This window comes from Amblyomma americanum, chromosome 4 (genome assembly GCF_052857255.1).
Source record: "Amblyomma americanum isolate KBUSLIRL-KWMA chromosome 4, ASM5285725v1, whole genome shotgun sequence".
NCBI lineage: Eukaryota > Metazoa > Arthropoda > Arachnida > Ixodida > Ixodidae > Amblyomma > Amblyomma americanum.
In genome coordinates this window covers 134,144,576-134,168,176 of record NC_135500.1, presented here as the reverse complement: position 1 = coordinate 134,168,176, position 23,601 = coordinate 134,144,576, and the positions used below count along the sequence as shown (strand labels likewise).

Genomic DNA, 23,601 nt, shown 5'->3' with positions numbered 1-23,601 from the left:
CGCAGTAAATGTCTCGCTCTAAGTGGGCTCCTGAATGAAAAGTGAAAATGAGTGAGTAAGTAAATAAACTTTATTGCTCTAATAAAGGAGTCTTGCTGCTTACCCGAAGATTGCCGATGTCTTCCAGGCTGAGCGTGGTTGGCGCCCCTAGTCCAAGGCACCACTGTCCCTGGCCATCCGGCATGCGTGGCTCACTAGGTCTCTGGACCTTGATCTGGCTGCTGGTTAGCCGGTCCTCCCACTGCTCCGCATTTGGCTCTTTGTTACTACGGAAAGCTACATTGTGTATGCATTCCCATGTGATATGATACAGCCTGGGGGTTGCCCCGCACCACGGACATGTATCCCTATACTGCTCCGGATACATCTTGTGTAGAATGTAAAGGTTGTGGAAGGCTCCTGTTTGGAGTCTTCTCCAACATGTCTCTTCATATTTTGTTAGCAGAGGATGTGGCTGGGGATATTTGCGTCTTCGGCCTTTGATGAGGTTGAGGATAGCTGCGTACGTGAGCTCTACCGTTATCTCCGGGAAAATTTGTTTCCTGGAAAGGAAATGACGCAGTAAACTTCGCACTTTCCGGTGGTTACCCCCACCGTGCCGTAAGAAAAGGCAAAGCGAATATCCGGAAATGAAAAGCGCATTTTTTCTTTACTCCCTCCTTCCTTGCTTCCCTTATGACGCAGTTGAAATGTCCAGTTTGAAGTGAGACAGCTACTGCGCCATATACATTCCTGAAATGTCACCAACATAATTTAAATTTAGGGAAGGGAGGAAGAAAGCTACGAAGAGGTGCTGTAGTGCACGGCCCCAGACTAACTTCTACCAGCTGGGGATCTTTAATGGGCGCAGTCAGAGAAGGGATGAACGGTGCGAAAGATGGAACCGAGGAAAGAATGCCGGCACACATGGCGCAAGGTGGAGCTTGTGCGCTGTTTGGTCTAGGCGACCTTTGCTTGCGACCACAGTGTGGCTATCGTCACATCACAGACTCGTCTGCTTAAGCACCCAAGTAGAAGGGTATTAAGGTATGCCATTGTGATGGTTCACTAAACCGTCAAAATCTGAATGTGACCATTTCCTTGCCTTTGTGAAGAGCTCCTCGTAAATGTAAACAGTCCCTTATAAACAATAACAGTCCTTTGTCTAACACTGTCATTTTGTATTTTCCTGGAGACGTTTTAGGAATTCGTAAAAATTTAGAATCAGACTCCTAGGAACAACAAACGTAAATTTACCTGTGAGGCACAACAGCCTTGGGACATACGGATGCTTACTTATTACGACGAGCTGGGTAGAAGAAAAGAGAGCAGAGGAAGAAGAAATTAACCCGAATAGCGCGTGGTGCGCGCGTCAGCTTCCAACGAAGGCATCAACCGCCATCATCGCCTTGGGCCCTTTCTGCTAGCTTTCACCTGACGTGAGTATTACAGGGCGTTGCCTTCAGCGTGCCCACCGCCGCATCGATCCGCTTTAGCTTCAAGCCTTTATTTTAGTACAGGGCACAGAAGTCAATGATCCATAACAGCGCGACAGACGGGACCGAGAAGAGAGGACACAACACAGAGCGCTCTCTTCTCTGCCTCGTCTGTCGCGCTGTTATGCATCATCATAAACACCAACTCGCCCAACAAATGGTATTGCCGGACAGAAATCAAGGCAGTGAATTTCTCGGAAGCGTACTGAGAACTCTGCTGAGCTATGCCTTTCGCAAACGCAGGCGTGGCGACGAAAGCAAAGTTAGGCATGTGCGGGTAAAATGAGATTTTAATTTTGCACTGGGCATTGCGTTCAGTTTTCCCGTTCCTTATATTAAGGCACAGAGTCAGTGTATTCTCCAGGACATGGTTTTTCAGGGGAAATTTTTTAGGTGTTATTTAACCAGACCAGAGAGAAGATAGCCAAGGGCTCTAGAGCACTCGCCGTCCAGACTTTACCGGAGTGTAGTGGAAAGGAAGGTGAGGTAGTCTCCGCTCCCAGTCGCAGGCTTTGGAAGGAAAGCTCCCAGCCTCGTCCGACTTGTCTCTTGTGGCGCTGTTTTAACCGATCGCAACGGTGAAACAATGCGGCTAAATAGTTGAACTGCAGCCCCTAATAGAGGTATTAATGCAAAATACTTATGCACTCAAGATGGGCAACTTGGCATGAATGGTTCCATCTTATGACGATTCAAGTGCAATCTTTTTCGCATCCTCAGAGCGTCGGCACAATCTGACGCACTATTGACTGACGTGTGCTCTGCAGTTTCACCGTAGAGGTCCCCATCCAGCCATGTGGTCCGGCGAGAACCAAGGCTCCTCGGAGTTCTCTGTCTCGTCGTTCGGCATCTCGGTACCGCAGCTGGTGAAGGGCTCGCGGCTGCAGCGTGGCCAGGTGGGCTCGGGCACCAACCACGACGTGCACTGCGGCCTGCTGGGCGTCTACCCGTCGTTCCTCCAGAGCTACCGCACGCCCAGATGCTACCTCTTTTTCCTCTGCGTGCTGGGCATGACGCAGGGCTTCGTCGTCAATGGGCTCGTGTCCGTGGTGACGCCCACCATCGAGAAGCGCTTCCAGCTGCTCGGCATCGAAGTGGGGGCAAGGCAACCGTTCACTTACAGTTACCACTCGTTCTTTATCTTAGAACAACGGGCATTCATGTGCCCTTTAACCCAAAGTTTCCACACTCCCCTAGGCATAGTCGAATTTACCTAAAAACACTCATTTTTTTCCTTGGGGGCGGGGGGCAAAGTACATAGAGGGTTTTTGCACCCATACTCACGTTCTGGAAAGTTATCGCCTTCGAGATGTGTTAGGGTGCACCTTTTCTCTGTTCGTAAACAAACCTCGCAGATATTGACAATAGGGGGTTTCCAAGACGCCGGAATAACTTCCGAAATTTTCAGCGGGGTGTATGAATTGGTAGCGGGCCGACGAGGCAGTGTTTTTGGTGCCTCTTTCTCCGCCGTACAGTACCTGCGTGAAACGTCGAGTGAATATTCAAGCAGCCAGACAGCCAAGCTCAGCTGCTGTAGCGGGCCCTCTATCGGCTCTAGTATCTTCCACCGCGCATTTCACTGCAGTCAACAAGAAGCACGGTATAGTGACAACCGGTTCATGCTTTTGCGGTGAGCCCGAAACTGCGCTGCTGTAGCCGTGAAAGCAAACTGAAACTCTTAGCGCTTAGCTGGGCATACAAAATACGGGAACAAAATCGAAGGCGTTACATTAGTGGCTGTGTTTTTCTAACGGATACTCGTGCTAATTACCATAAGTGTGGTTGTACGCTAGACAGATGCAAATGCACTTCACATTCTTAATCCAGTAAATGGAATACGGTAAAGCAAGCTGGCGAACGAAAAAGGTTCCTAAAAGACCGCTGTATTTTGTACAGCAAGCGCCTCAGCTGGTGGAGGTTGCTTTGCTCACTTGTTGTGCCCGACTTGAAAGCGGAAATGACCTGGAAGCCTAATTTAAGTGTTGCCAGAGCACAGACTGGTTAGTCAAAACGGAGTGTACTAAACAAAGAAAAAGGTTTCCCCTACACGATATCAGAGTAAACGGCGGAGTTAGCTTGGAGACGTGCGGATGTGCCTGCCATAGTAAATGTGTCAGCGGGACCAGCTCGTTTCAAGCAGCGCCAGTTTTGTCCCATTCAAGTAGAACTCTTCTATGGGCTAGTGCTATAGCATGGGCTAGTTCCATTCGTTCATTCGTCCGTGTATTTCGCGCCTCATTAACTTTTTCCAAGAGTATATTGTTCTGACGTTGATTATCAACGGCAGCCCATGCCTGGCAACATCCAATGGCAGTGTTTTTGTGTGCAGGCGCAGTTTCATGCACACATGAATTATAGCGCAAGTTTCGTTCAAGGTAACTGGCCAGGAGTGCAGCTTGCGCATGTTGGTAATTCATTTGTGTTGGAACAGCGCAGAACGACGGGACAGGACAGGAGACAGGCGCTGACTTACAGTCAGTGTTGTAATTCAACGCCTGTCCTATTCCGTCGTTCTGCGCTGTTCCATCACAAAGGGTAACTGGGTTAGCAACCAGCCTGCAGCGCTGACACTACACATGTACTAGCACGCAATATCTGCAGCTGACAACCGATCATGCAGACAGTTGCGTGCCAGGAGGGTGTAGTTCTTGGGCGCACTCGGGAAGTCTCGACCGGTTATAGAAATAGTGGTGGTTGATGACGTGCAGGTGATACAGAGCATGTTCAACGTGGCGTCATGCATCATGGTGACGCCAGTGAGCTACCACGGCGGCGTGGGCCACAAACCGGTCATTTTAGGCATCGGTGCCCTGGTCATGTCCGCTGGCGCCATGGTGTTCGCCTCTCCTCACTTTATCGCGCCGCAGTACCTGGTGCTGGAGAGTGGCAGCACCAACCTCTGCCCCGAACATGGCCCTGGGAAGTGCTCCCTCACTGGCAGAGGCACCAACGCCAACGCCTTCAAGTACTTCTTCATGGTAAGGGTCCGCCCACGGAGCATCCGCTCGCTTAGACGTGCCGTTGCCTTACTCAACGTCGTCTTCCATGCCACACTCTAATTCCTAACGACGTTCCTTGTTTTTCAAATCTGCATTGCGGGAAGCTTGCGACTGATCATGTAACAGAAATAAGAAATCTTAAGAAACCTGGCGGGTGATTAGCACCCCCCTTTTTTAACGTGCCTATTCTAGCCAGTGTTTGTTGTTCTCATCTTTCGGTGTTCAGCGCTAGATGTTGCGTCAGAATGGGTTCTTCCGCGCTCGTGGGAAGATGCGGTAAATTTGTTTAACCGACACCTCAGGAAACATCTCTCGGCGTACTGCCCTCTGCTCTTCAAGCGAAGGTCCAGGGCTATCAGCGTGCCTTACTACGCTTCGCGCGTTCTTGACGTCATGCTGCTGCCGACATGGTCAGGTTTCACAGTAAAAACGAAAAGTCATCTCTATAAAAGCAATAACGCGTCCTTAAGTAGCTCCGTGTCCTCACAATATGCGTAGGAAATCTCCGTAAGTTATCAAGAACGTATTATTCTTTTCAACCAGCATTCCATTTTATGTGTGGACTCGAAATTTCTACTTAGTTGGGAGGTCGCCTCTCGATCCACTTATGAGGCAATAGGTCTGAGGTCGCTTTTGAGGAGATATCGCAGTTGTGTTGTTATTGCAGTTCTTTACAGTCGCTCTTCTCTTTTTTCCGGCCGCCTTCTTGACCTCTCTCTATCCGTGAGTTTTTTTTTTAACTTAAAAGGTGGAGAACAGTTGCTGTTCGGTTCACGTCTGTTAGCGTTGTAAGGCGCCAGGCTTGTGTGACGCCTGAACGGTTTGAAAATCGGCCGTGAAGCTCTCTCAATGCTTGTCTACAGCGTTCAACACCAGACCCATTTTCTGCTTGGTTGTAAAATGTTCGAAATCGGTCTTAAATTTAAAAATAGATGCAACGCGTTGAACACTTCGCGTCCCGCTGTACGGATGTACAACCACTTGTCCGCCTGGAGTTCGTCAAAATTTTGCAGCGGCTGGTTCAGCGGACAACACGGTGAGGTATTGATATTTGGACGCAGCAAATCACCATGTTTACCTTAAAATTAAGGGCTCTGAGTCGCATTTCGGGCGCCCCGGATTTAAAAACTATATACCGCGTCTATTCTATTCATATGCTCTTAAAAGAGGACAGCAGTCATATGCGCAGGTCTAAAAGTTGTTAAAACTGTAGAAGATGTAGTTGTTTCCACAACAGCTACAGGCAAAACTGGTTTATTCCAGCCACTGCACGTCTTTTCCTTCACTTCTTCGCCTCATTGCGCGTGGCGCTAACGCTCCACCACAAAAAGTTTGCACTGAGAGACTTAGATTAAGTAGAACTCCGAGCTCGTGTATCCTCACCTTTTAAAGCGCGCTATATAGGCCACAAAAGTGACTCCACATCGTGACCAGTAAACGAACCGAGACCTTCAATTCGGTTCTCTTGCGGCGCGAGCGTTGAGGGTGGCATTGAAGTAGACGAGGCTTTCAGCCGCGTGAAAATGTTAAGCGGCAGAGAAGGCGGCACACGTGATGTTGTATACAAGAAAATGTTTAGCTAAAATTACAAGTATACCGGGGTATTTGCTGCACCCTGGTCTAGAAACTACGACACAGTCTGGAAGGATCCGGAACAGGTTTAACCAGCGGGGGTTCTTTACTATCACACAGCACACGGTTGTCTTAGGATTTTGGTTCCATCAAAACGCGTTCTGATGTTTTTCTGATGCCCATTTCTGACACAGATAGGCCATGCGCTGCACGGTGTCGGCTCGTCGCCATTCTTCACTCTTGGAGTGGCTTACCTGGACCAGAATGTGCCGAGCGGCAGCGCATCCATCTACATGGGTGATTACGAAGTCGCTGGCTTATGTCGCGACTAAATAAAAGGAAACGAAGAAAAAATAAATTTTGAAAATTTAGACACTATCTTTTTAATTGTTAATCATCGGCACTTAGTGTAGCGCGGAGCAGGTAGTGCAGAAAATTTGGTATGCATCAATAATTTTGTGGGATGAACCGGCAGTGGGCTAAAAAATGTGGGCTCAATACGTTCAATGCGCGTGTGTGACCAACTCGTCTTGCAGGTGTTTTTTACGCCACATCTGTCCTGGGACCCGCCATGGGCTTTCTTCTGGGCGGATTTTTTCTTTCGAAATATACGGACATAACCGCCGATACTTCACAGTGAGTTCGACAAAGTTCCTTCGTTATATTCTTGCCTCTTGCCACGGGGAAGCGACATGTTGGAAAAAAGTACAGAGCTTCAAAAGGCTCCTAAATAATTCTTGCATCAACGCGTTGTATTTCCGCATTGCTTATACAGTGCTGAAGCATTTGGTCTCCGGCTCGTTTCTGTTTGTAGTATATGCTTGCGCACTCTACAGTCTGCATGCTTCAGATGCTGGGCTATAGATTAAACTGTGTCTTTTTTGTTTCCCTTTTCGACAATAAAATCTTGAACGCACTGGAATTTTGTTCAAGGATGTAGGCCAGTCGTCATTGCCGATGGCTATTCTATTTTCAGTACTGCGAGAAAAGCCAAAAGTTGGCGGAAATGTAAGAAAGAGTTATCCAGCTTAAAAACTACGCAGAAAGATGGTCTAACGAGCTAAAATTCGTGCTAGAATGTGTTCTGGCTTTTGCTTCAATGCAAGCGCAAAATAATGGCAGTTTTTTTACTCGAAGTTGAACAAATTCAACGTGGTGACTTTTTATCTACGGAGGAAAGAGAATGTGACCAATATTCACACATGAATGTATGCTTAGATAAAGGCTTTCATTTAAATTGTGCTATGTATAGTGCTAGCAGTCAAAAGATTTATGTCGCAGTGTTACCTGTTTATAAGATTTGTTCACCAAAAAAGGTAATACGCAGGTATACTGGCTCATCGGAAGCTTTGCGGTATATATTTTTGAAAGATCCACTCTGCACATAGTTTTGTGAGCGGAGACGATTGGTGCATTGTGGAGAGATCTTCTGATGAACCACAAGTTTAGTTTCTTGACAAGCGAACGTAGGCAGGCAGGCTTTATGGCTTGTTTGAGTGATTGTGGTAAATGGTGGATGAGCTACGTTAGCCTCACAGGGCGCTGTAGGTCATGTACGAAATAATCCCCATTTTAATGCGCACAATGCAAAAACTACGCTACGCAGGCTGGGCATGGACTCTTCGAGCACAAACTGGGTGGGCGCCTGGTGGATAGGCTTCTTCGGGGCTTCAATCGTTATGTTCCTTGCCGCTTTTCCAGTCGCCAGCTTTCCCAGGGAGCTACCAAGTACGTAAAAGAGGCTCATTTGTTTGAATTATCTGCTTATTGAGGAAATCTCTTGATGTAACGCCTGGTGTTCATCACAAAAATGCGAATAAGTCAATATGAACAATCGGGGAACAGACAAAACAGCAAGCTTCAATGGCAGCAGAGCATGGCGCTGAGTAACAAGTAGAGATTTTACTGAGAAGGGCTTGTTTTTCCACAGGTTATAAACCTTTAACAATGTTAAAAAGAATGACGCAGAGCTTTGGTACCACCTTGTGATGATTTATTCTTAAATATGATCGCTTCTTCGATAAAGCTTCTGTTGTATTATTTTTCCCTTTGGCAGTGCCAATTCCTGGCCTGGAAGCCTCCCTCCCTTCAGTCTCCAGTGTGGCTAATAGAATAAGAGCTGTCCTGCCCGGCGCTATGTATTACTCACTCTGACGTGGCATTCTGGGTCACGTGTTGGACAAATTTGTTCTCTCTTTTTTCACCGAGCTTCAATGCCACCATGAAATACCCCGCGTAGGCTTTCAATTCTAACTCTGCAAATGTTAAGCCGTTCCCGCACTAACTTGACGTCTGGAGATACTGAGCTGCCCGGGGTGGGATAGATTAAGCCGTTATTTCACAACCTGCTGGAGACGACCATTTTGGTCTTTATAAAAGCGAGACCACATTCTGGCCTGTGACAAATAGATGCCTCAGCGAACGCTCTTTACTTTGCAGCGACCGATAACGCTATTGTCAAGCATATAGTAAGCTACTTATCTCGCTGCATGTTACTGCGAAGTTTAACTCCAAACTCGACTTGACGGCACCTGAACGTGCGCTTCGGGCTCGCGAGCACGCTTTAGGACAGCACACTTATGGAAACCATCGCGTCGCACCCGTGTGCCCCCCTCTTCACTGAAAATAGTAGTCAGATCGTGCATGCGGATGCCCTCGATACTGCGCGGACACTTGTGTTCTTAGATATGCTCGACCATTTTTCGTCACCACAGCGCTGTGTGTCCAGAAAAAAACAAACAAAAAAACCTCGACCTCACCTTATGGTTTCGTATTAACGCTGATGGGAGTGACATAGGAAACTACTGGGTAGATTCCTTATATAGGCATACTACTGCTACCTGAAGCTTTCCCGCAGGTTGTCATCATGGGATCGCATAATTTTCGAGACTCGGCCTACTTGCGTATAAACAGCAGAGTATTTTCGTCGGCTTACGTCAGCAATTTATCCGGACTCGAAGTCTTCCGGCTTACTGGAGTTAAACCTCAATATCGACGAAACGCGCGCAGTGTTTTGCAGGTGACACGAATTATGACGCCATGCATTCCTGAGCACAGAGCAATGCGAAGCCATGCGCCACTGATTCCTGCTGTTGAGTAGTCAAGAAATCACATAGGCATATTCGTAAGCATGCTGATGAAGCTTCTAAGTTGGCTTGATGAGCACTTACCTCTTACCAATTGGCCGCCGCGGTGGCTCAGTGGTTATGGCGCTCGACTGCTGACCCGAAAGACTCCGGGTTCGATCCTGGCCGCGGCGGTCGAATTTCGATGGAGGCGAAATTCTAGAGGCCCGTGTGCTGTGCGATGTCAGGGCACGTTAAAGAATCCCAGGTGGTCGAAATTTCCGGAACCCTTCACTACGGCATCTCTCATGGCCTGAGTCGCTTTGGGACGTTAAACTCTCATAAACCATATACCATAAACCTCTTAGCAATTAAAAGCTTAAATTCAGTAACAAAACCCGACGTTCGTTCAGGAGCTATGCATTTATTTCTACAGAACGATTGATGGAATTTCTGAGAAAATGTATGAAATTTTGTTCTCTGCAGTATTAAAGGGACAAAGAGACAAATATAATTTTGCCAGAAACGATAGGATACTACGTTATAATCACAAAGAGGCCAATCTCACTGAAGTCTAACCTTTCATGAGCTAAAAAAGACAAAAAAGTGGTAGAGTTTCAACGTAGTTGAACTGTGTAGACTTGCGGCAGTATGTGTTTCGTCTGGTTCGCTTATGGTATTGCTTGGCCGGGTTATCGGTACGTATGGCGACAATATTAGTTCGATAGTAGTATTAGTTTGATTTGGTTTATGGGCGTTTAAGGTCCCAAAGCGACTCAGGCTATGAGAGACGCCGTAGTGAAGGGCTCCGGAAATTTCGACCACCTGGGGTTCTTTTACGTGCACTGACATCGCAGAGTACACGGGCCTCTAGAATTCCACATTCATCGAAATTCGACCACCGCGGCCGGGATCGAACCCGCGTCTTCCGGGCCAGCAGCCGAGCGCCATAACCACTGTGCCACCGCGGCGGCTAATATAGTAGTATTAGGTTATGAAGCCGACTATGTGCAATGCACAGCGCGACAGTGTGAATACTAGTGCGATAGCAGTATTAGTTGAAGAAGTCGAGGACGTGCAATGCACAGCGCGAGTGTGTGTTGCCGTTAACACGAGGTGTGATCGGCTGCAACGAGAACACAGCGTTCTATTGCTGTGGCAAGCGAAGCTGATCTATCAACGCCGCCGTGGTTTCGAATCTTTTTGCTTATGTGTGGTTTGGCCAAGTTCAGGCTCAAGGTCAAGCTTCACACAAACTCAATCAGAAGGTCAGACCTCATAAAATATTGCTTTCGCACTAAAACTGAAATGCCGCTGTCGCCATCATCGGTTGATTTCGCAAATAAAATGCATGCGTCTACATAGAATTCGAGGCGCGTGTTGAAGATGCTTCTCCGTACCGCCATTCATATTAAAATTCAACCAATGTTTCCTTTTCAGAAAGGACTTCACAAGTCTCATTTGACTGACGGAAAAATTTTTAAATTCAATTTTCTGGGCGATAAATTCCTCTTTTTCTACTGGACAAACGTCAACGCAACCGGAAAGAGCAATGAAATGTAAACGATTTTATAAGGAGCAATGATTGGATAGAGTTATCCATTATGTACGATTAAGTTGCATAGAGTAGACCAAGTTAAATATTCGAAAGGAATGACCCACGGGACAGTACACCAGAATGCAGCATTCAGTCGGAGCCCAAGCTCACCATAGTGCACTGTCTTGCTAGTCTATTTCACGTCGCAGTAGCTAGAGGTCATTCACATTTTTCGAACGTTACCACCGCCATCACCGCCAGAAGACGTAGCTGCGAAATTCAATTCGTAAAAGTTATTGCAAGGCGGATGATCACGTGATGGTTGTGCGTGTTCTTCGCGCAGCTGCCAAGCTGAAAGCATTAGAAGTGGCCCAGAAGAAGAAGGAGAAGGAAAAGCAGCAGTCGAAGCAATGCCCGGGCACGCCTGACGTGCAAGACTCGAAGGCTGCAGAGGAACCGAAGGAGGCACCAGAACCGATGGAAGATGCTCCGGAACAAAGGGACGCAGCGAGCCCAGAGCACGACGCGCTGGAACCAAAGGATGCGCAGAGCGCGCAGAGGAACGTTGTGTCCAGCCCGAATCCGGTGACCGGGGAGCGCAGTTTCGTTAACCACGTCCGGAGGCTAATCTACAATCCCACCTTCATCTGCCTGACGCTTGCGGCGTCTGCCGAAAGTGAGTCGACCTGCCACCAGTGAATGCATACTCTCATCAAAAAAGAGCGCTGGTCGATTGAGAAACCTAAAACCACGCGTATGTGAGTAGATTGCAGGAAGCAGTCAATCACACATCAGGAAGTTACAGTTCATGCTAGTAACTAATTATTTGTTAAGAGCTCGCACGCTGTTACAATATATACAGAAAACCATGTTGAGACCTGTGGGTTGCATGTGCGCAGTTGGGGCGCAGGCGCCCCTGAAAAACCTACGCCAGTCCCTTGTCGGCACTGCATGAGCAACCTTAAATTTGGCTGGTCCTTGCTCATGCCCCATTGTTGCTATACCGGTTTTAGAAATGTAACGGTAGGCTCCCTGCAGGAAAAAGCTCGGAGAAGCCCAAATGGGAGTGCTAACAAAAACAGCAGTTGGTCCTGTATCAGGCATGGCAGAGCATAAACCTCCGAAGCAGCGCAGGTAATCGACCCAATATTGCAACACGATGGTTCCATCTTGGTCCCTTATAGGGCCGGCCTTTGCCAATACGGTTCCAATGCTGGGCCAGTTACTTGTGCTGCTTGGGGCGCGCGCTAGCTGACATTCTTCCAGCATCGGTTTTCTGTCTGACACTTGAAAGCAGATTAAACAAAAATGCTGAGCTCTATGCAGGAAAACCTTTGCCAAGGCAATAAATACCTGTCAGTCTTCCCTCTGCCGAAGCCTGAGTTGATGAGGCTCATGTATAGAAATTATGATGATGGCTAACCTGTATTATGCCTGTTCATTAGCGACTAATATGAATACATTTTAAGAATTTTTACACCCTTTTTTATTTCAAGCTAACACAATGAAAATAACCTTAGCGTTAGCAGCAGAAAATAAATCTCATAAGAATCACGATACTACATGTGTACTATCCGTCCAAATAAGAGACGGAATAATCAAGGCCGCCTTCCAACACTGGGTTTGGCCTACACCGGTTTTTAACGGCCATATCAGCAGCCCACATTGCCCAACGGGGAATAAAATATTGGCGGGGGTTTTGCTCTGGTTAAACCTGGAGTGACACGATAGCTACAGCTGGCCGAGTGGAGCTTGGTCAGTTGAATTGCAAAGTCAGTCTTTCTCTGCTGCGTTTCGCTGGGTGCTCTTTCTTCATCTTCGTCCCACTTGAAACAGCGCATGCGCACAGCTGTGGCAGCTCGGTTTCGCCGGCTGCTCGGTTTCGCCGCAAGCTGCTCCGCACCACGTGGCTGGTCACGTGACTAATCACGTGACAGCGTGAAATATCGAAATGCTACCGTAATGTAGCTATCATTACAAAAGAGCAGAAGGGTCGCTCACACTTGCCGATACGAGACAGATTAGTAGATGTGACATGGGCCGCCAACATTGGACCTACTCGGGTCCTATCTGGTCACAAAGGCTGCATACAGTTTCCCAATCTTGTCAATTAGCACACGATGTTGGGTCGCTGTGCATCCCACGTAGGCAGCAGCCTTTGTACCTGTATCGCCCCTCTGTGCCCAGGGGTGTGGTCAAGTCCACACTTGGCTTGCCTTTGTCGGCACGGCATCGGTTCTGTATCGGTACTGGAAGGGCTAACCTACCTGAAAAACGAACGTTCATCCCACATGAGCTGCCCACATCGGTAAAAAAAATAGACCCACTGCTGTGTGCACATTCGGCTAATGCTGGCTCGAATTGCGGAATATACAAAAAAGCCCTGCATGGAATGCCTAAATAGTGTACACGATGGCCTCTACCTTATTGCCCATTTCACGCTTCCAGGTAGGAGATCAGCCCCTTGTTCAAATTTTTCTCGAAGCCGCAAGGTGTAGTGCTTCGTACTGGGTGTGGTAATGGATGAATTTCAGTTGCTTTTCTTTGGTTTTCTCGTCTAAGCTGCCTTGCATGACAAACCACTCTTGAATTCGTAAGGCACCCTTGAACCGATGTCCAGGTGTCTTTATGCCCGCAATTCTTGGTAAAAAAAAAGCAAAGCAAATTCCTTAGTTCGGTCGATGTTTGCTTTCTGAGACATAGCAGAGCACATTGTAGTATGCAGAGAAAGATTTAAAGGACAACTTACCGGAATCTACGTGCTGCAGTACTGGCAAGCCGTGTGTTCATCCCTTTTGCCAGGCACCGCAATAGGTGAATTTTATTTCTTGAAAACAGTGAAGCCCGAATAGCAACTTTCTTTACACGAATATGATAGTGCGATCGGATAGAAAATTGATATTGACTAAAACATTTGCGCACTGTTAAGTGATTGCAGCTATATGTCAATACAGCCATTGAACCTGTCGAAACTGATAGGAGCTAGTAGATTTGTTGTGCACAAATGGTGAAAGTAGAAAAAAAGCTGAATTTTAATTCAAAGCTGCTATGTAATTTATATCGGAAAGAAGGCTCGCAGTTAGTTGCGCATGGGCTGCAACCAAAATTTTTTATTCATTGTGGTCTTCGTTTCAGCCATGGTAGCGTCAGGGCTGACTGGATTCGCGACCAAGATCTTCATATCCATGTTCGGCATATCCTCTTCACAGGCGTCCGGCCTTTTAGGTACGTAATCAGCATATACTTTAGAGACCTCTTAAACATCGCGAAGTCGCAAGAATACAAAATGTATTTACTGTCGATTCCGGCCATTTGTGGATTCGTGCATTCGCTCATTGCTCTTTTAAGTTTTGCTGTCAGTCATGCATTGCAATTATACATTGCGGACTGCGTGTGTGAGGCATTGTAATAGACTCTCTTACAGTTCACAAGTTCTGTGAGTCTTCGTTCTAGCTTACTAAATATGGCATACCAAGGAATTAGGCACTTGCCTCTTTGCCCATCGCATTTTTTATCAACCTGCCGACGCCCTGCAAGAAAGGTTGGTTATGGCAGGAGAGCCAGAAATACTTATTAGTAGCACCGATTTGTTTAGGAAAAGAAACAAAGAGCATAATTTATTCCTTTTTGTGACGTCATTGGAAATCCCCATGACGTCCCCATGGTATCAAAGAAAAATAAAGTATCTTCTGACGGTGCGATGAACTGAACCTCGGACTTCGAGACGAACACGTAACCTATAGGCCGCAGAACTTCTTTACGTTATTGCCCGTAGGCCACAAAAGCGCCTTGCTTCTTGGAGGAAAAAGGTGAACCTAGTAAATGCGCTGCCTTACAACTGTACGCTAATGAGTATGTATGTCATTAAAAAGGAATAGAAACACTTTTAAAATAAAATCAAGGAACAACGTTTTATTTGGCATGTAGGACCTCAGTGCGGAAAATGGCGTTCAGAGGTAGATGGATGGTCACTGAGTGAACTCAGTAACCTCTGTTGAATTAAGTTCTGTTGAAATTCCGGCATTAAGAAGCCCTGCATTGTTCCGGATCTGTGTGTGATGCGCACAGGCCACTCGATCACGTTCTGAAGGAAACACGTTTCTAGAACAACAACATACGTTTGTGTTGGCAATAACGTTGATCCATATTGCTGCTGGAATCATCGCCTACAAAAATAAGTGTAAGCAAATGATTGTGCGAGCCCAAAGACACTCTTCATGTAGCGAAAAATATTTGTCAGCAGGGTGATATAACATCACAAAAAGATATTGGCGAGCACGTAGCAAAGGACTTCATATTCGGTTGGTAGAGTATTTATTTTGTTTTTGTTTTGAAATAACAGTCCGTAATAAACAAGCGGCTTTTAATTCTTTAGGGCTTAGACACATTGAAGAGGATAATGAATGTCTCGTTCAGAACGCGCTGCATAATTGGTAACGGCTGCATATCGCTAAGGAACGGAAAGTAATAGGCGTAACGTTAAGAGGCGAGAAGAGAGCAGTGTGAGTGAGGGAGCAAATGCGTGTTGAAGGCATCAAAGTCGAAATCAAGAGCAAAAATGGGCTTGGGCAGGGCATGCAATGCGAAGCAAAGAAAACGATGGTCGTTAAGGGTAACATATGAATTCTGATAAAGGGCAAGCGTATCAGGTGGCGGGAGAAACTTAGATGGACAGATGAGAATAACAAGTCTGCAGGGTACAGGACATTGTTACCTGGTGAGATCTCGGAGAGGTCTCTGCTCTGCAGGGCAGGTAGTTAGGCTGCCGCTGGTGATAACATTATTGCCTCCGCATTTCTGGGGCATCAAATCGCCAGAAGAGCTGACCCGCGCGCCCTCCACATGCCGCATGCAGGTGCCGTGGCTGTGCCCAGTGCCTGTGGCGGAACTCTGCTAGGTGGCTACGTTATCACCAAGCTGAACGTGAAGTCGTCGACCATCGTGCGCTACTGTGTCATCCTCTCGTTCGTGCCCTGGTTCACGCTGTTCGTCTTCATGCACTCGTGCGACAACACCCACAGCGCGCTCGTTAACCTCACCACCAAGGGTGGCGCGTAAGCACGTGCATGCAGCTCGACCTATACGACTAAACACCGCGTGCTCCGTGTCATTCGACATGTTGGTTGTACGCGCTTTATCATTAGCTTGTTCCCTGCACAGGTATTTTCGAATATCTCGTTGTTTTGACTGCACGATACAATATAGTTACCGCAGATTAATTGTATTTAGGAGGGGTAGTTTTAGAATATGCCGCCATTTTATTAAGAATTCAAAGCTGCCCGGAGTCTTGGGGCAAAAACTAACCGCTCCCGTGAAGCATTGTATAGGTCTCACTAAGGGTATATTTGCCCTTCTAGTTTTCCCCACAGATATGTAATGCTCCACAGGTGTGGGCATAGGTACCAAACGTAGGAACATATGGGTTTAGAACGAAAGCAGAGGTTTTTCTCACAAATACGTGATCAAAAATATTGCGTGATGAAGCGCAGAATGAATTTAAAATAAAGATGCCAGTGACTTAGTGATGTTTGGTTCGTTTTCACTTGTTGTGCCAGTAATTAACAATCTGACAGCATTAACAATGCACTCTACATGCACCAACAAGATTTGAGAAAGCAAACGCAAGTCCTTCTGAGCAATATCAGTCATTTACAGTATGCTCAGCCCTGGAACCGACATGCGTGCAGAGAGGGAGAGAAAAAAAGCAGGAAGAAAAGGTGATTCAGATGGCTCAATACAGCGTAACCGTCAAAATTAAGCAAGATGCTCCGTATTAACTCTGCTTACGAAACATCTATAAAAAGGCAGGCATTTTCAGCGTTTTCAGCCAAGTACGCCCCACCTGGCCCTGCACTTGCCTCTGGCCGTGCGCAGCAGGCTTCTGATAGTCCGGTATACGTCTACACAAGTACAACTCTGTTATACTAAAATTACGCGAAGATGCAAATCTCTTGCCGCGTTGAAGTATAGTTCGAATTTCACCTTTTAGAGCAGTAGTTTCGAGGACGATTTTATGCGTGGTAAACGGTGCCATCATTAAGTTCATGACTTGCGATAGTTCAAAAGTACCGTGTTTACCTTCTATAAGACAAGGCTGTCCATGGGGCCCTGAGCTACAGGTAACATAAAGACGTTTCAAACTAGGCATCGTCTTATTGCTCGATTGGCTACTCCATGAAGCTCGCACTAAAATCTTCTAGCTTGGTAATAATTTTTTTGCTCACTGAGCTACTGTATTGACCTGGCCGTCGCAGGTGCCCTCTGGGCTTTATCGTGTCCTCCGTGTTTGCAGTTTGCACCAAGGGCGCAGAGCATTTCAGCGAGCAATATGGCGGCACCTTTGTTGGAAATGTCTATAAAGCTGAGTTACCGCACTTGGTTATGTCGTGGCCACTGGGGTTAGATGTAGTTGGGGACTATTGAAGTCAGATGTAAGGCAATTGCTTTCCTTCCTTTAGGCCGCGAGAGGACCAAATACAGAAACTTTTTTTTGGCCAGTACACAATGAAATCAGGCTAGGAGAAATTAATAATGCAAGTTCGATATGCCCATGAAATGTTGCCGAAAAGGACTTAACGGAGAATCACATACAGCCTTGCACATTCACCGTTTCCGCACGATCACAGTACGAAAACTGACAGCCGCTACTCGCGGCTCGTGCGTGCGTGCAGCCAAAAGCTCACCTTCCCCGACCTGGAGCGTGGTTGCAATGCTCACTGCAACTGCACGGGCGTCATGTTTGACCCTGTCTGTGGCAGTGACAACTTCACCTACTACTCGCCCTGTATCGCCGGCTGCGCTGACGAGAAACGATCGAAGAAGACCAAGGTGCGTGCGCGACTTTGTCCTGCCTCCCCACTCGGGCGTAAATCCTGGCCCGGGAGAAGCACTTTTCGATCGCGAAAATGCACTATCATGAAAGCTTCGACGACAGTGCAGGTTTGGCAACACGGGCGCATTGTTTCGTGCAAAAAAAAGTGGTAGGGTTTTAACGTAGTTCAACTGAGTAGACTCGCGAATGTGTGTGCTTAGACTGGTTTGGCGTATGGTTTTGCTTTACTGCGTCGTCGGCACATCTGGCGTCGATATTAGGATCTCGTAGAGGTTAAGGTGACCTGATCGGTTCCCGCCGCAAATGGATGTTGAAGACTCCGATGTGCAGTGCATAGCCCGAGAGTGTTGCAGTTTAATATGAGGCGTGATTGGCTGCGGCGATAATAGCATAGTGCTCCCATGCAGTGGCCAGAGAAGTCGATCTGTTCACGCCGCCGAGGGTTCCAAACCCAATCGCGGCAATAATTTTTTTTCGGCACCCTCAAGGTCAGGGACGGTGCCAGATTCTTGACTCGGTTTGACCCTGTAAACAAGTACTTTTGCACTAAAACGCTCCATGCGGACCAAGCTTAGCAGCCTCTCCGCCAGAACGTTTGAAAGATACGGCAGCACTGGCGCTTGTAGCACCCCTACCCAGAGATCTTTATTTAAGCTACAAAATTACGAACCTAAATCTTGACCTCACATGAGGCGAGAGCAGTACAAGGAGCTACGCATCAGTTCGCGAGTCAGCTGCTTATGATGTGCTGGAAGTTTTTTTACTCCAAGGACGGAGCTACTGTTCCTGACTATGAAAGCAATGAGTTGGCAGTCGCGATGAGGTGCTTTAGCATATTAGCATCCAGTAGTCGCGGAGCTCAACAGCTCTTATTTATAGTCGTTTCTTTAAATGACCGGCGTGAAAGTACGAATGTTTTTTATGTTTGAAAGCGACTTTAGCCTGTCTTGTGTAGTTTTCCACCACACCTACCTGCCACATGTTTGGCCCGTGCCCAGCTCTATACGCAGTGCACCTGCGTGAACGGGCCTACACTGAGCACGCCACTCGACAACGACACCCTTTTCTACTACATGGCCAAGCGGGATCCTTGCTCCCCTGACTGCAACCTCGTGCTCGTGTATGCGGGTGCTATCTTCATAGCTCTCTTCTTCACCTTCCTGCTCATCGTGCCCGCACTGACGGCGCTGTTGAGGTCCATCGACGAGGACGTCAAATCTACCGGCATCGGCGTCAACTACGTGGCCATCAGGCTGCTGGGTATGATGAGCACGTGACAAAGGCGCCGAAAACACGGTCAGAAATGTCGTATCGCTGAAATAGGCAGTCGTTATTTCACCTCTTGTCTGAGCTGCTGGCTCAGACACGCGCTAAAACATCGCCCAGACGTTGTTGAGCTGAACGCACTATTCCGACTTCAAATGCAACCATTAACGTTTCCAGAACAGACGCTTGGTTGAGTATATACGGAGATTCAAAGGAGGACATTAGACAGAGGTCTGTCTGGTTGGGAATAGAATTTAATTTAAGCCAGAAAGAAAACCAGCCATAAAATGACAGAACTCGACCTTTCATATAACCTATTCGGTTCCTTCATCAGGGGTGAGTGCGGGCGATTTAAAGCTTGCCTTTCTAAGCCCTCGTTCAGTCAGCCGCCGGTTCACGGACCGGAGTCCATGAATGTAACAAGGGGGAGGGTTCCTAGAGAGCGGTGAACATTTCCTCATGTCTGCTGAATATACCGTGACTCAAGTAAAAGCCTTCTGCGCAGGCGTGGCCCGATGTCAAGCACAATGGTACCCTCGAAGTCAATCTTGTGGTCACATGCCTAGCAGAGTTCCGTCACCACGCTTCGTTTACTGTTCCCTTGTTGGACATCCGCTTCGAGTTGCTTCATTCATTCGGAAAAGTTCTTTGCTTCGCTAACGTTGTGTTTTCTCATTACTTAGTTGGCATTTTTTCTAACTTAAATTGTATGTACGGACATGTTTATCCAGTGCTAAACCTAAACTTTTTTAATTTATTTAAGCATCTTACTCATCTATCACTTCATAGTTTTTATGCCCTGAGGCAATAAACATCGCTTCAAAAAAAAAAGCATGTTTTCGGTAATTAGTACAGAGCTTGGAAGAGCTAGGCAAAGGAATGCCATCTAGTGCACTGGAGCGTAAAAGTTCTTCAGAACCATTGAAGAACACATGTTTTTGGCTCTCTCTTCGCTCTGCACTAGGCACCATCCCTGGCCCGATCCTGTTCGGGCACTTAATCGACCGCAGCTGCGTCCTGTGGCAAGGCACGTGCAGCGGCGGCTCGGGTGCCTGCGCCGTCTATGAAAACTCGGCCATGGGCATGAACTTGTTCCGCGTCATGATCAGCGTCAAGTCGGCCTCCATACTGTTCTTCTTCTGTGCCTCACTCAGCAGCAGGACGCAGGCACGTTGCGATTTCTCAGTTCTGTTCGCACTGTGACTTCTATTTTGTCATCTGGATGACACAAGCCGCAGCGACACTCAACAATAGAAGCCCTGCTGGAATTTTCAGATTTGCCTGTAAGGTTGCTCGAAACGGTCCAAGAAAGATGCACGCGTCACTCAATTTCACAAAATATAGCACGTCTCTGCTTTACAAAGAGCAAATTTTAAAGTGGAACGTCGCGAAACGACACAAGGGCTGCGAAAGACGCAGTAGTGGTCGGCGCTGGGCTCATTTAGACCACCTGGGGTTCTTTAACGTGCGCTTTAACGTAAGAAGAGGGCTGCTTTTTTGTTTCGCCTCCATCGAAGTACTTTGACCGCGGCCGGGATCGAACCAGGATAAGCAACCAAATTCCAGAAAAGACTAAGTCAACGCGGCGAGTTTGGTCTTACCGAGACTGCTGCTAAGAGCATGGTTGCCGGTTCTGCGGTCTCGGCTTCGTGGACGGAAGTGCGCGCCATTCGCCAGTATGCAATGACGTCAGACATAATGTCACGTATGGCTTGACGTCCCTGGAACGCGCCAATGCAAAACATGTTAATGAGTGGTCTGAACAGAGTAACTTCATGAGTGACGGCACAGTGACGCCACGCTCTGTCTGCCAGAGAGGGTGAACGACGTCGGTCCGCCACAGGAAACCGATTTAGCTTAACTTCGCTTAGCATAATAGCAACCGTCCTGCGCTTCTTTAGGTTTAGTCTTTTCTTGAATGAATAGGAAAGAAGCGCCGAAGACAAACAAGCTAGGAGTTAAAATGTCCTGGCCGTCTATTGGATACAATTTATTTGTGTTTAGTGGAAATTGGCACTGTCCTAGAAATATATGAGAGCTCGCTGCCTTCCATACACTGCTAAGTATCGGAAATCAAACATGGAAGTAGAGGCGCCGTTTAATCGTGAACAGTTATAACCAGAGAACTGCTTCGAGAAATCTCCTCCCGATGAGGTGGCGTCAGCCGCAGTTTTTAAACGCACAATTCAAGCGGGACCTTCATTAACTTCGAGAGAATATACGGCTGCTCATTTGAAGAGGTAAAGTGGCTGCAAATTTCTTTTAGGATTGCACTGTCGCATTTCATCGTGAAGAAAATATTAGTTACGCGTTTGGCTACCGCGACTATCTTTCTATCACATTACAGTGCAATTTAAAGGGGTGGAGACACCAAACATTTGGTTGGCATGTTCTTTGTTTCAAACGCTGCGTATTGCCCCAGGATGTGTTATACACGCTGCGCAATTCTTATATGTGCGGTAAATAATTGTTTATTGCATTATTTATACAGAGCAATTTCGGTTTCGGTTTCTTTGCGCCGGGTGTGCTGCGACGTCACGATCAGGGAAGAGCAGCAACCCTGGTCACGTGGGCCCCAAAAGTTGTGACACACGTATTTCTGCGTCGTCTGCTTTCGTGCACATGCTGTGCATAGATACGCTTTTCGAAATCATGTGGCGACAAACTTGGTCGATACAGCGATATGCTGAGAAAAGCCAAGCGAGCGAAGAACGACACTGAGTCCTGAAACCAAGCGGCTCGCTTCGGCCGATCTCAATCGCCATACCGCGTATGCCAACGTGGTTTCAGCGTTGTATTTCGCTTTGCCACGCCGACACCGATGCTCGACGGACGTCTGTGTCGGTGGCCCGTAGCTGACCTTGGTCACATTACAGCAACACGATGCCTCACTTTTCCTACCGACCAATTCCCGTCTGTCTTCACTTCGCGCCGCCCTCGTAGCCGCGCTGCGAGACTGCTCAGGGTCCGTGCCTGCTGATTACGATATCTGCTGCTAGTTAAGCAAACAGTCCATGTATTCGCTAAATGAAAGCTTCCAGACAATTGTACAGGGTTCAGCGTTTAACGCACGGTTACGTAACTCCCGCAAGAATGCGCCCATAACGGCGACTGCATCTCGGCGCAACTTTTGTTTACATATATGCATCTGTGTACAGGCAGCAATTGCGCGTTAGTTCGGCGTGAATTTCAAGCTGCGTTCCACTTAGGTTAAGCAAGCTCATCTCTTTTGCGCCGGTTGCGGGTTTATTTCTTCGCGCAGTGCGATTACTTTGCAAGCATCGCCGAAGAATGCTAGCACCAGCCTGGGGAATGCTTAATTCATAGCCAGGTTGTTGTCAACGCGGAGGACCAGCGTTTCTGACTCATTGTAACTGCTTTTTTTTGCTTTTTCCGATGTGCCCAGTACTTGAATTTAAATTGGTTTATCTAGAGGCATGTTAGAAATCCATTTGAGATGAACAAAATGGCTTAATTTGTTGCCCTCAAGCGACACCGACGACTGTTAGCTGCCGCCGCGGGCGTGTGCATCATTGACCGACAGACTGGGTCACACCGCCAAGCAGCGGCGCTTCTCGCTTGTTGTATTTGCATCCTAAGATGTAAACAATCCTCGATCTCAGGTCACTGTTGTCAAAAATACGCTCGATGACCATTTATATTTACTAAAACTTGTGAACTCGCTCTCCACAACCGCCGACATACGAACCCGGCGGACCCGCTAGGCCTATTCGTATTGCACATATGAAATGTACGGTGAACATATGAAATGTAGTCTTTCGGTTCGCTTATTCGTATTACGGAGAAGGTGCAAACAAGATAGTCATCGTCTCATCGACGTGAAGGCTTCGCTCGGCCGCCGATATGAGGTGCCGGCTGGTGCGTCAGCAACGGCATATATGCCGCGATCTGCACACCGGCCGCTGAGTCGCCGAAGCAGCGCCTCGCCGATGTCGCGCGTCGCCGTTCATAGTACGTCACGTTTATGTGTTGTGGTGTCGCTGCTATTCAATGATATTGTTCCCAGGGCTCTACGTCACCACCTATAGAGCTAGCGATGGGCCTCGATCGTGAGAAAGAGTACTTAGGGACTCTTTGGAGCAGAATTAAAATATATTTTAAGCGCTTGTTGCGTCCAATACTTCGCTGTGGGTGACCTTACATACAGAAGCCCATAACAAGCTTACTATAGCCTTAAAATTTGATGTCCCAACCCCTTTAACCACTGCCGAAAGCGCTGCACAGCTCTACACATGTTTGGCATGCCTGTTTGGAACTACGGCTGCCTGCTGCCTACGATTCTTCTCGTTGTGGAGCAAGTTCTGTGCATAAGAAACGACAAAAAATGACATCCGATAATAGCGGCCCTGTAAAGAATTGTTTGTAAAAAAAACCTTTTTTTAAACAGAGCTCTCCCTCTTCACCGCATGCCGAAGGGACGCCTGCCGCGGTGGCACCTGACGACGGCGGCGCTGACAAGCCCCAACAGGAGCCGGAACAGGAGCAGCAGCAACAGCTACAGAATTTGGGCGGCCCTGACAACGCAGAGAACTTGGACAGGAGAAAGGAAGACGCTAGGGACGACAGCAGCAGGGATAGCCGCTCCAGAAACTAAACTCCCCGCGTCGAAGGTTGACGCTGAAGCTTGGGAAAAAAAAGAAATAAATATTAAAGGCGGGCGCTGTTTTCACAGCACGCTCAATATGAATATAGCCCTTCGTAGTCTCTTGCACAGGAATGCGCATCGATTGGTTTGAACCACATGAACGTGTGATCAAGTGCCCTCCTACGACATACAATACTTGCAGGGTTTGGGGGGGGGGGGGAGAGGGGGAGAGGGGCGTGGCTGGGGACG

General features: G+C 47.6%; 2 protein-coding genes across 2 annotated transcripts in view; one reads left to right on the top strand and one right to left on the bottom strand.

Moving 5' to 3' along the window:
• Positions 1 to 23,601, bottom strand: part of LOC144128367 (solute carrier organic anion transporter family member 4A1-like) — a 299,000-nt gene that overhangs the window by 131,109 nt on the left and 144,290 nt on the right. The window lies entirely within an intron of this gene.
• Positions 1,347 to 23,361, top strand: LOC144129839 (solute carrier organic anion transporter family member 4A1-like). The gene is made up of 13 exons (XM_077663905.1): positions 1,347 to 1,418; positions 2,243 to 2,575; positions 4,184 to 4,453; positions 6,241 to 6,343; positions 6,583 to 6,682; positions 7,653 to 7,774; positions 10,992 to 11,324; positions 13,784 to 13,873; positions 15,504 to 15,702; positions 17,320 to 17,476; positions 18,479 to 18,740; positions 19,711 to 19,913; positions 23,155 to 23,361. Exons 2-13 carry the CDS (start codon positions 2,270 to 2,272, stop codon positions 23,359 to 23,361), a joined length of 2,352 nt encoding a protein of 783 aa, XP_077520031.1. The 5' UTR covers positions 1,347 to 1,418; positions 2,243 to 2,269.